The sequence below is a fragment of the Sapajus apella genome, unplaced genomic scaffold (assembly GCF_009761245.1).
Source record: "Sapajus apella isolate SASKATOON/1434 unplaced genomic scaffold, GSC_monkey_1.0 scaffold2, whole genome shotgun sequence".
Classification (NCBI taxonomy): Eukaryota; Metazoa; Chordata; class Mammalia; order Primates; family Cebidae; genus Sapajus; species Sapajus apella.
In genome coordinates this window covers 76,349,334-76,361,742 of record NW_022436942.1, presented here as the reverse complement: position 1 = coordinate 76,361,742, position 12,409 = coordinate 76,349,334, and the positions used below count along the sequence as shown (strand labels likewise).

Below are 12,409 nucleotides of genomic sequence, written 5' to 3'. Positions count from 1 at the left end.
TCGCCTTGCTGTGTTATTGTAGCAGGAGGTTTCCCTTCCAGGTTCACCGGTTCACAATTCAGAGGGCCGGCCACCCTCCTGAGACTGTTCTCCATAGCCTCAGTCGCTCCAAGAAGAGCCATTCAGGACTTTCAGGTAAAGCTGTGTCTTCCAAGTTCTACGGGGCTGAAGATAGTGTTGCACCATTTGATGTGGGGATATGGTCAACTGCACCTTTCTGTCCTTAAGAATAGAAGGCATGGGCCAGGCGTGGTGGCTCCTGGCTGTAATCCCAGCACTTTGGGAGGCAAGGCGGGTGGATCACGAGGTCAGGAGTTCAAGACCAGCCTGGCCAACATGGCGAAACCCTGTCTTTACTAAAAATACAAAAATTAGGTGGGCGTGGTGGCAGGCTCCTGTAATCCCAGCTACTCAGGAGGCTGAGGCAGGAGATGCGCTTGAACCTGGGAGGTGGAGGTTGCAGTGAGCCAAGTTTGCACCACTGCACACTAGCCTGGGTGACAAAGCAAGACTCCAGTCTCGAAAAAAAAGGATGGCAGCTAGAGAACGGGTATGAAAGAGACAAAGAGCCAGTGTCCTGTAGTCTTCCAGCATGTACTAAACTCTCCTGAGTTAAAAAGTTATTACAGGTTTGTCATGCATATTAGTGAGGAAGGACGACTTACCTTTGATTCGTGATGATTCATTTAATGAATATTTACTGAGTACCTTATATGTCATGCCAGGCTAGACACTAGAGATATACTATTGTATCTCAAACAGGTGAAGATCCCTGCCCTAATGGAACCTATATTAGAGGTAGGAGGAAACTGGGAGCAAACAGTAATTATGATAAATAAAGGATCTTATGCAGTAATAAGTGCTAGGGATGAAGAAAAAAATAGGGAAGGGTGGCCAGGCGAGGTGGCTCATGCCTGCAATCCCAGCACTTTGGGAGGCCAAGGACAGGCAGATTGCTTGAGGTCAGGAATTCAAGACCAGCCTGGCCGACCCATCTCTACCAGAAAATATAAAAATTAGCCAGGTGCGGTGGCACACACCTGTAGTCCCAGCTACTTGGGAGGCTCAGGTGGGAGAATCACTTGAACCTGGAAGGCAGAAGTTTCAGTGAGCCAAGATTGGACCACTATACTCCAGCCTGGGCAACAGAATGAGACCCTGTCTCACAAAAAAAATAAATAAGGAAGGTTAATGGAGATCAGAAGTGCCAGATCAATTGGGCATGGTGGCTCACACCTGTATCCCAACACTTTGGAAGGCCAAGATTGCTTGAGCCCAGGAATTTGAGACCAGCCTAGGCAACACGGTGAAACTCCATGATCCAGTTTGGCTCTGTGTCCTCAACCCAATCTTATGTGGAATTGTAATTCCCAATGCTAGGGGAAGGACCTGGTGGGAGGTGATTAGATCATTAGAGTGGATTTTCCCACTTGCTGTCCTCGTGATAGTGAGTTCTCATGAGATCCGGTTGTGTTTTGTTTGTTTTGAGACAGCGTCTCACTCTATTGCTCAGGCTGGAGTGCAGTGATGTGATCTCAGCTCACTGCATCTCTGCCTCCCAGGTTCAAGCAATTCTTCTGCCTCAGCTTCCCGGGTAGCTGGGATTACAGGCACTCGCCACCATGCCTGGCTAATTTTTGTATTTCTAGTAGAGATGGGGTTTCACCATGTTGGTCAGGCTGGTCTCAAACTCCTAAGCTTGTGATCCGCCTGCCTTGGTCTCCTAAAATGCTGGGATTACAGGTGTAAACCACTGCGCCTGGCCAGTCTGGTTGTTTTAAAAATATACAGCGCTTTCTCTCATGCTCTTTCTCCTGCCACCATGTGAAGATGCGCTGGCTTCCCCTTGCCTTCCGCCATGATTGTAAGTTTCCCGAGGCCTCCTGAACCATGCTCCCTCTAGAGCCTGTGGAACCATGAGCCAGTTAAACCTCTTTTCTTTATAAATCACCCAGTCTCAGGTATGTATCACAGTTTGGGAACAGACTAATACACCCCATCTCTACAAAAATTAGCCGGGCATAGTGGCATGTGCCTGTGAGCCCAGCTACTCAGGAGCCTCAGGTGGGAGGATCGCTTGAGCCTGGGAGGTTAAGGCTGCAGTGAGTCACAATCATGCCACTGCATTCTAGCCTTAGTGACAGAGTGAGACCCTGTCTTGGAAAAAAAAAATAAAAGAAGATGCCAGGATCAGCATACCTTTACTCATTCCTTCAGGGAATATTTATTGAGCATCTACTGTGTGCTTGGGGATATGATGGTAAATAAAATGGATGAAGCTGGTCCTGTGCTGGAGGCTCATGGCTTAAATCTCCGTGGAAAAGGAAGTAAATCAACAGTGGACTAGGTTACTCAGCAGTGACTAAGAAGGGCATGACAACACAATACTGGGTGCTACCAGGAGTTCAAAAGAACTCCAATAATACCAGTTATAGGTGGTGTCAGAGAGTGCTTACTAGCATTAACTGTGTCTAACTAGGTAAATGAATTTGTTTTTTTAATTTCCCACCATTTGTAATTATTTGCTTATGTATCTACAGGAGAAGAGTATTCTTGGGAAACTGGAAACCTGCCCATGTAAACTCTATATACCCCTCTGACTTTAACTTAGTAAGATATTTGTAAATATTTTTAAATATTAGAAATGATCACATATGAAAAATACATTATTGGCCTGGCACAGTAGCTCACATCTGTAATCCTAGCACATCTGAGACGGTAAGGCAGGTAGACTGCCTGAGGTCAGGAGTTCGAGACCATCCTGGGCAACATGTTGAAACCCCATCTCTACTAAAATACAAAAAATTAGCCAGGCGTGGTGGTGGGCACCTATAGTCCCAGCTACTCGAGAGGCTGAGGTGTGAGAACTGCTTGACCCTGGGAGGTGGTGGTTGCAGTGAGCCAAGATCACGTCACTGCACTCCAGCCTGGGTGACAGAGCAAGAGTCTCTCTCTAAAAAAAAATTAATTTTGATTCAGTGTGACTTACCAATGTAAGTCCCACTGATTACAACTAAAAACTGGACAAAATGCAAAAGCGACTACCTGAAGATACTGAAAAATAAAAGCAGATAAGTTATGGAGAAGGAACTTAGAAATGGAAGTAAAATTAAAACATTCTCAAATGAAGAAAAATTAAAGGAGTTCATTTCCAGCAGACTTTGCTCTATAAGAAATGCTAGAGGAAATTCCTTATACTGAAGGGAATGACACTTGGGTCTCTGGGAATGAAGAAAGAGAAACAAATGGTAAATATCTGGCCAGGCGTGGTGGCTCATGCCTGTAATCCCAGCAGTCTGGGAGTCCGAGGTGGGTGGATCACCTGGAGTCAGAAGTTCGAGACTAGCCTGGCTAAAATGGTAAAACCTCATCTCTACTAAAAATACAAAAACTAGGTGGGCATGGTAGTATATGCCTGTAATCCCAGCTACTCGGGAGGCTGAGGCAGAGGAATCACTTCAACCAAGGAGGCAGAAATTGCAGTAAGCTGAGATTGTGCCACTGCACTCCAGCCTGGGTGACACAGCAAGACACGGCCTGTCTGCCTCATTTTCCAAGCTCAGTACTCCAGCCTCGTATAATAGTGAGGCCGGGTGCGGTGGCTCAGGCCTATAATCCCAGCACTTTGGGAAGCTGAGGTGGGTGGATCATTTGAGGTCAGGAGTTTGAGACCAGCCTGGCCAACATAGTGAAACCCCGTCTCTACTAAATATACAAAAATTAGCTAGGTGTGTTGGCTCGCACCTGTAGTCCCAATTACTAGGGAGGCTGAGGCAGGAAAATCGCTTGAACCCGGGAGGCGGAGGCTGCAGCGAGGAAACTGACATGAGGAAACTGGGCTTTTGTACTTTGTTCTTATATGACAATCAGGCCAAGTTTTGTCATTTGCATCCATTAACTACTAACCTAATCCCAACAAAAGATGATTTTGTCCTCCAACAACCCTGTGAGGTAAATAAGGCAGGCTGACAACCCCAGAAACCCTGATTTGTTTTTCAAATGAAGAAACCGAGTTTGTGTCAAAGTGGGCCCAGTGGTCATGAGCTGGACTTTGAGGCCAGAGCTGAGTTCAGAACAACGGTCACCCACTTCCTGGCTGGCCTTGGGCAAGCTCACATCACCTTCCAGCTGAAGGGAAATATGGCATCACCCTATATTTAAGATGACTATGCCTTTTCATAGATACGTATTTTTTTTCTCTTTAGTATCATGTTAGTATTGATACGTTTTTCTTTTTCTTTTTGCGATGGAGTCACTCTGTTCCCCAGGCTAGAGTGTGATGGCTCAATCTCAGCTCAATGCAACCTCCATCTCCCAGGTTTAAGCAATGCCGCTGCCTCAGCTTCCCGAGTAGCTGGAATTACAGGTGCCCACCACCATGCCAGGCTAATTTTTGTATTTTTAGTAGAGATGGAGTTTCACCATGTTGGCCAGGCTGGTCTTGAACTTCTGCCTCAAGTGATCCATCCGCCAGCCTCCCAAAGTGCTCGGATTACATGCATGAGCCACCGCGCCCGGCCAGTATTGACAAATTTTTCTTTTTATGTGAATTTCTTTTGCATTCACTTTACCTTCTTTGGTTGGTTTGTTCACCTTATTCTGAATCATTTGATTCTATATCTGTTTTAGACAAGGAAGCTAACAGATCATAATAGTTCTGCATTAATCTTCAGACTTTGAAACAAAAAGGACTTGTGGTTATCAAATGTCTCATTAAGACAGAAGTTTAAAGAAAAACTACATGATTTTAAATATGCATAAATATCAAATTGTAAAAATGTTTGAGAAGACGGATAAGGATATCAAAAAGTAGGTCCTTTCATACACCACTGACACGAATCTGATCTGTGTGACCTTTGTGAAGAATGGTTTCTCAGTATCAGAACTGAAAATGAGCCTGGCCAACACAGGGAAGTCCATGTCTACAAAAAAAAAAAAAAAAAAAATTGGGGCCAGGTGCGGTGGCTGACACCTGTAATCCTAGCACTTTGGGAGGCTGGGGTGGGTGGATCAAGAGGTCAGAAGTTTGAGATCAGCCTGGCCAACATGGTGAAACCCCCGTCTTTACTAAAAAATACAAAAATTAGCCAGGCATGGTGGCGGTGCCTATAATCCCAGCTACTCAGGAGGCTGAGGCAGGAGAACCACTTGAACCCGGAAGGCAGAGGTTGCAGTGAGCTGAGATCACGCCACTGCATTCCAGCCTAGGCGAAAGAGTGAAACTCTGTCTCAAAAAAAATAATTAACTGCATATGGTGGCACACACCTGTAGTCCCAGCTACTTGGGTGGCTGAGGCAAGAGGATCCCCTGAGCCAGGGAAGCAGAGGCTGTAGTGAGCCATGACTGCCGCTGCATTCCAGCCTGAGCAACAAAAACAGACCCTGTCTCAAAAAACAAAGAATGAAAAATGTATATAACCTTAGACCTAATTATTTCAATACTTGGAATTCACTCTACAAAATTACTTAAAAAAGCATTTTAGGCCAGGCGAAGTGGCTCACCCCTGTAATCCTAGCACTTTGGGAGGCCGAGGTGGGTGGATCACCTGAGGTCAGGTGTTCAAGACCAGCCTGGCCATCATGGTGAAACCTCATCTTTAAAAAAAAAAAAAGAAAAAGCATTTTATACATATAAATGTTCATTGAAACACTGTTTATAAGAGCAAATAACCAGAAATAACCTAAATATCACCCCAGGGGGCTGATTAATTATAGAACATTCATAAGATCAAATATTTGTCTCAAATAATAACATTTGTGGCAAACGCCAGGCACAGTGACTCACACCTGTAATCCCCGCACTCTGGGAGGCTGAGGTGGGCAGACCACTTGAGGTCAGGAGTTTGAGACCAGCCTGGCCAACATGGCCAAACCCCATCTCTACTAAAAATAAAGTAAAATAAAAAAATTAGCCGGGCATGGTGGTGCAAGCCTGTAGTCCCAACTACTTGGGAGGCTGAGGCAGAACTGCTTGAACCCAGGAGGTGGCGGTTGTAGTGAGCCAACTGCACTCCAGCCTGGGTGACAGAGCTAGACTCCTTCTCAAAAAAAGCAAAACAAAACAGTTGTGGTGACTTTTTAACTAAAAGATTCATTAGTTCAGGGAAAAAAATGCCAAACAGTGTATTTTTTGTTAGTTCATTAGTTCAGGAAAAAAATGCAGAACAAGGCAGTGTGTATAGTAAGACTTATATTTTAGACTAAATATGTATATATGCTGATACATATATTTTTATTTTCTTCTGGAAGAAAACAGGAAACCAGTAACTAAGTGGAAGGTGGGAGACATTTTCTTCCTATAGTGCGCCTTGTCTAATCACATACGTATATTACATCTTATTACATTGTACTTTTTTTTTTTGAGATAGGCTCTTGCTCTGTTGCACAGGATGGAATACAGTGGTGCAATCACAGCTCATTGCAGTCTCAACCTCCTGAGCTTCAGTAATCCTCCCACCTCAGCCTCTCCAGTAGCTGGGACTACAGGAACAAGCCCACACCTTGAGCTAATTTTTGCATTTTTTATAGGGACGGGTTTCTGCCATGTTGCCCAGGCTGGCAATCTGCCCCACCTTGGTGTTACAAAGTGCTGGGATTACAGGTGTGAGCCACCTACCATGCCTGACCTTTACATTTATTTTCAAGGTCAACAGGACAGTTTGTTTTTGGTTTTGTTTTTTTTGGAGACGGAGTTTTGCTCTTGTCACCCAGGCTGGAGTGCAATGGCACGATCTCAGCTCAATGCAACCTCCGTCTCCCAGGTGCAAGGGATTCTCCTGCCTCAGCCCCTGAGTAGTTGGGATTACAAGTGCCTGTCACCAAGCCCAGCTATTTTTAGTAGAGACGGTGTTTCACTATGTTGGCCAGGCTGGTCTCAAACTTCTAACCTCAGTTGATTCACCCACCTTGGCCTCCTAAAGTGCTAGTATTACAGGTGTGAGCCACGGCACCTGGCCAACAGTTGTTTTCTTTATAACCGGTGTTCAACAAAATCTTTTTTTTTTTTTTTTGAGATGGAGTCTTGCTCTGTAGCCCAGGCTGGAGTGCAGTGGCACAATCTTGGCTCACTGCAACATCCGCCTCCCGGGTCCCAGTTCAAGCAGTTCTCCTACCTGAGCCTCCCAAGTAGCTGGGATTACAGGCACAGGCCACCATGCCCAGCTAATTTTTGTATTTTTTAGTAGAGATGGGGTTTCACCATGTTGGCCAGTTTGGTCTTGAACTCCTGACCTGATGATCCACCTGCCTCAGCCTCCCAAAGTGCTGGGATTACAGGTGTGAGCCACTGCGCCCAGCCTCAACAAAATCTTATTATGTAAAAAATGAATTTTAAGAAAACTTCAGGCTTGGCATGGTGACTTATGCCTATAATCCCAGCACTTTGGGAGACCAGAGCAGGTGGATGGCTTGAGGTCAGGAGTTCAAGACCTGCCTGGCAAACATGGCAAACCCCTTTTCTACTAAAAACACAAAAATTAGCTGGGCATAGTGGTACATGCCTGTAATCCCAGCTACTCAGGAGGCTGAGGCAGGAGATCACTTGAACCCACCCAGGAGGCGGAGGTTGCAGTAAGCCGAGATCGTTACACTGCCCTCTAGCCTGGGTGGACAAAACAAGACTCCATCTCAAAAAAAGAAAAAAAAAAAGAAAACTTCCATCTACCTTATGTGCTTCCACAGAGCCAACGTTTCCGAATTTTTTCAGAGAAACAAGTACTGCAGTAAAAGATGGGGAAGGCAGCGTCGCTAGCACCTGTGAGGCCTGAGGATTCCTCTTTCCATCGCAGAGACCAAATCACAGTGATTTGTGCCCTCAAACACCTCCTTTCCTTTCTTTTGGTACATTAGATGGCATGAAACTGTGACCTTCTCACCCTCCTACCTGCACACCTCTTTGGTACCGATTCTCTGTGGATAAAACATCAGAACATTTAGTGGACGCTACTTCTCAAGCATTGTTATGGCGTCTGAGCACAACTTCACCAACGGGGAAGGTGTTTATAGCCAGCTTCTTTAGAACATTCTTCTCAGGTCAAAAGGACCACTTGAAGCAAAAGTGCTTTTTGGGCAAAAGACTCAGCCTCATGTTTTATGATTTGTTTTAGAAACCTCAAGTCTGAACGGTTTGCTCCTGCCGTGGGTTAATGGCATGTGTAGAGGCAGAGACCCTCCGTATGGCCCCTGGAACAAGTCCCAGCTGTTACTTGCTGGTCACAGAGACAACTCACCCTGAGAGACCAGATTTCCCACATTTGGGAAACCCATACCCAATAGGACAAAACATCCGGGGACTCAGCTCGTTCATTCAGGTTTCTATTTTTATTCAACTATAAGCAAATAGCAGAATTAATGCAATGTTCAGCAACTTCAAACCAGCTTTTCTTGCTGCCACGAAGAATGATCAGTTTAACAGACACAGATATAGGGATTCCTGCTAGGCTGTCAGCCAGCACTGCTGCCGGTCGAGATGGCCATGCTCCAACAACAGCAAAGCCACTCTCCCTACTGCTTTTTCCAGGACTGCTCTTTAAAGGGACCAGAGCGAGATACTGATGCCTATTGAGGCATCTGAGATGCAACGTGTTGGGGGTAAGCTTCAATGCCAGCTTCTGGCTGTCTAGGTGAATGACATCACCATAAAACCCCACTGCGTCCCATTCTGGACCCAGGATCGCCAACCTTTTTATTTTTAACCTCCCTTAAAGATTCTTTGATGCTTTGCCCTATCACTGCAAACCTGGTCTTTTTCCCCCCAATTTTTTTCTTCTTTACATTCTGGGTTGCTATTTTCATATTAACAATTTGATGACCCCATCACGGTGCCAAAATATACCCCAAAATGGAATTCAAATTTGACCAAAACATAAATCAGAGTGGGTAAGTGACTAAAATAATAAAGGCCAGGCAGCAGGAAAAGTCACCCTAAACCACCATCTGACTGCTCAGGTCTTGCCTGTGCAAAGGGGGGAAGGGAGAGGAGAAATCTATTACACATGCAACACTGAACTGAGGAACATGGCTTGGGGCCTCCAGGACAGACTGTTCTGGTCCCCAAGCTAACCCTCTACTTCCCAGACAGCTGCTCATACAGTTTGGGCACGTAGTCATCCCACTCGGCCTGGTAACACGTGCCGGCCACGGGGGCCCCTAGCTGGTACTTTTTACGGAAGGACGCCACCTTGAATTTGCCACGGTGGTCTCCAGACCGGTTGCTGAGAATGGGCTCGTCACACTTCAGTGGCCTGTCCTGCTCGTAAACCAGCCAGACATAGCGGTGGAGGCCTGTGGGGAGAGACAGAGGGAAGATGTACACACAGCCCGGCACCTGAGATGGGGACATCATCTGTTTTTATCCAACGTTTCAACATGGAGGCACCCCGACCACACCATTTACAAGGACACCAAGGGTCCAGACAGGTATTTGGTGCAAATTAACATGTAATGGCAATTAACATGTTAATGGCAAAAATCACAATTACTTTTTCACCAACCAAATAGAATGGGTTGGGTTATCTGCCACCGAGAACCACCCAACAGCCCCTGCTGCAACTGGTGTCAAGCTCAAACCCTTCATTCCAGCCTCTCCTGACCCCCTTATCCTCGCCCATGAGGCTCTGTGCTCTTCATCCCACCCACTTCAGGCTCCCAGCCCATCTCAAGTCATGACCCACCATTCCCGTCAGAACACCCATTTCACCTCCATCAGGTATAAGAAACCAACGAAAGACAAAGCACATCAATGACCAGGGCCCGACATACCACAACTGAGCCTACAGGCTGAAGAAGAACATTTTCTTTCCCCCTCCAAAACTTACTTCCTTAGAAAACTGGAGACCCACTTCGAAGTGACCCAAACTCACTTTAAGCAGCTTTCTACAAGCTTCAATTACGTACTGGATGCAAATAAGCACCATAAGCTTTTATTTTTGAAAAAAGTGGTTTGTTGTCTTTTTTTTTGAAATGGAGTCTCACTCTGTTGCCCAGGCGTGGAGTGCAGTGGCGTGATCTCGGCTCACTGCAACCTGAGCCTCCTGGTTTAAGTGATTCTCCTGCCTCAGCCTCCTGAGTAGCTGGGATTACAGGCACGCACCACCACGCCTGGCTACTTTTTTTTTTTTTTTTAAGTAGAGACTGGGTTTTGTCATGTTGACCAGGTTGGTCTTGAACTCCTGACCTCAGCTGAGCCACCCACCTCAGCCTCTCAAAGTGCTGGGATTACAGGCATGAGCCACTGCGCCCAGCCAGAAAAAAAAAAAAAAAAGTTATTTTTTAAAAAGTTGTTTAAATATTTGCACACCCATGCTCAATGCAGCAGCCAAGAAGCAGAAGCAACCCGACTGTCCACTGATGGAGAATGATCAGAATGTGGTTTATACACACAACAGAATATCATGCAGCCTTTATTTTTTCTTTACTTCTCTGTGTTATTCTAGACTATTCAGCGTTGAAAAGAAATTCAGACACATGCTACACCAGAGAAGGACCTTGAGAACATTACGTTAGTGAAATTAGCCAGTTACAAGACAGATGCTTACAATTCCATGTGGTATCTACAGTAGACAAACACTGCAACAGAAAGTGGAATGGTGGCTGCTGGGGGGAAAAGAAGGGACATGGGAAGCTGTTGTTCAAAGGGAACAGAGCTTCTGTTGGGGAAGATGAAAAACCTAGAGATCTGTTTCACAACAATGTGAATGTAGTGCCCCGGCACAGTAGCTCATGCCTCAAATCCCAGGACTTTGGGAGGCTGAGATGGGAGGATCGCCTAAGCCCAGCAGGAGGAATGTTAAACCAGCTTGGGCAATATGGCGAAATCTGTCTCTACCAGAAATACAAAACTTCGCTGGATGTGGTAGCCTATTGTCCCAGCCTCTCAGGAGCCTGAGGTGGGAGGGTTGATTGAGCCCAGGAGGTTGAAGATGCAGTGAGCCGAGAACATGCCACTGCGCTCCAGCCTAGGGGTCAGAGTAAGACCCTGTCTTAAAACAAAACAAAACGAAACAAAAAAAACCCCAATGTGAATGCAGTTAACACTACTGTATGGTAAACTTAAAAACAGTTCAGATGGGCTAGGCGTGGTGGCTCATGCCTATAATCCCAGCACTTTGGGAGACTGAGGTGGGTGGATCACTTAAGGTCAGGAGTTTGAGACCAGCTTGGCCAAGGTGGTGGAACGCTGTCTCCACTAAAAATACAAAAATTAGCTAGGCATGGTGGCACGTGCCTGTAATCCCAGCTACTCAGGAGGCAGGGGCGGAAGGATCGCTTGAACCTGGGAGTTGGAGGCTGCAGTGAGCTGAGATCACGCCACTGCACTCTAGCATCCAAAAAACAAAGGTTAAAATGGTAAATTTTATATTTTTACAAGAGTTAAAAAAATAAGTCTTCAGAAAGCAAGTAAAGCAAGTTCTAAAACAAAGGAGAATGGTCAATAAGGACATAAAAACCTCATTAGTCATCAGAGTGACGAACAGTTAAACGGCAAAATGGCACCATTTTACACATACTGAAGTGTATAAAGTCAAAACGTCTGACCTAATCCTGGCATGGAACCACAAGGATATTATATGCTCTATTGCTGATTACAGTATAAGGTTTTCTTTCTTTTTTTTTTGAGACAAGATCTCTTATCACTGAGCCTGGAATGCAGTGGTGTGATCATGGCTCTCTGGAGCTAGAGTGTAAAATTTTCAATCATTTGGAGAACCTGGGGAAATTTCCATGACCCAACAATTCTACTCCTCAGTATTCACCTAAGAAAAATGGAAACACTTGCCTGCAAAACAAGAATTTATATGTACAAGAACGTATGGCAGGCCGGGCGTGCTCACGCATGTAATCCTAGCTCTTTGGGAGGCCGAGGCAGGAGGATCATCTGTGGTCAGGAGTTCGAGACCAGCCTGGCCAACATGATGAAGCCCTATCTCTACTAAAAATACAAAACGTAGACGGGTGTAGTGGCGGACACCTGTATCCCAGCTACCTAGGAGGCTGCAGTGAGCCAAGAACGTGCCATTATTGCACTCCAGCCCAGGTGACAGATCGAGTCTCCATCTCAAGAAAAAAAAAAAAAACAATGTATGGCAGGCACCACTCCACTTTCTGTTTCAGTAAGTTTGGCTGCCTTAGCTACCTCATTGAAATGAACAGTATTTGTGTTTGTGCGACTGGCTCATTTCACTAACATCATGTTCTCAGGGTTCATCCTGGTGTGGCATGTGTCCAAATTTCTTTTCAAGGCTGAATAGTCCTAGAATAATACACAGAAGTTTAAAAAAAAAAAAAAAAGGGCCGGGCGCGGTGGCTCACGCCTGTAATCCCAGCACTTTGGGAGGCCGAGGCGGGTGGATCACGAGGTCAAGAGATCGAGACCATCCTGGTCAACATGGTGAAACCCCGTCTCTACTAA

The 12,409-nt window shown here is 45.7% G+C and overlaps 1 protein-coding gene across 1 annotated transcript in view; it reads right to left on the bottom strand.

Annotated features, from left to right (window-relative positions):
- Positions 1 to 8,300: 8,300 nt before the first annotated feature.
- The window catches only part of PEBP1 (phosphatidylethanolamine binding protein 1), a 10,075-nt gene continuing 5,966 nt past the window's right edge, over positions 8,301 to 12,409 (bottom strand). Inside the window, exon 4 of the mRNA XM_032241102.1 lies at positions 8,301 to 9,282. Coding sequence (XP_032096993.1) covers positions 9,065 to 9,282 — 218 coding nt within the window. The 3' untranslated portion in view covers positions 8,301 to 9,064. The remainder of the gene's footprint in view (positions 9,283 to 12,409) is intronic.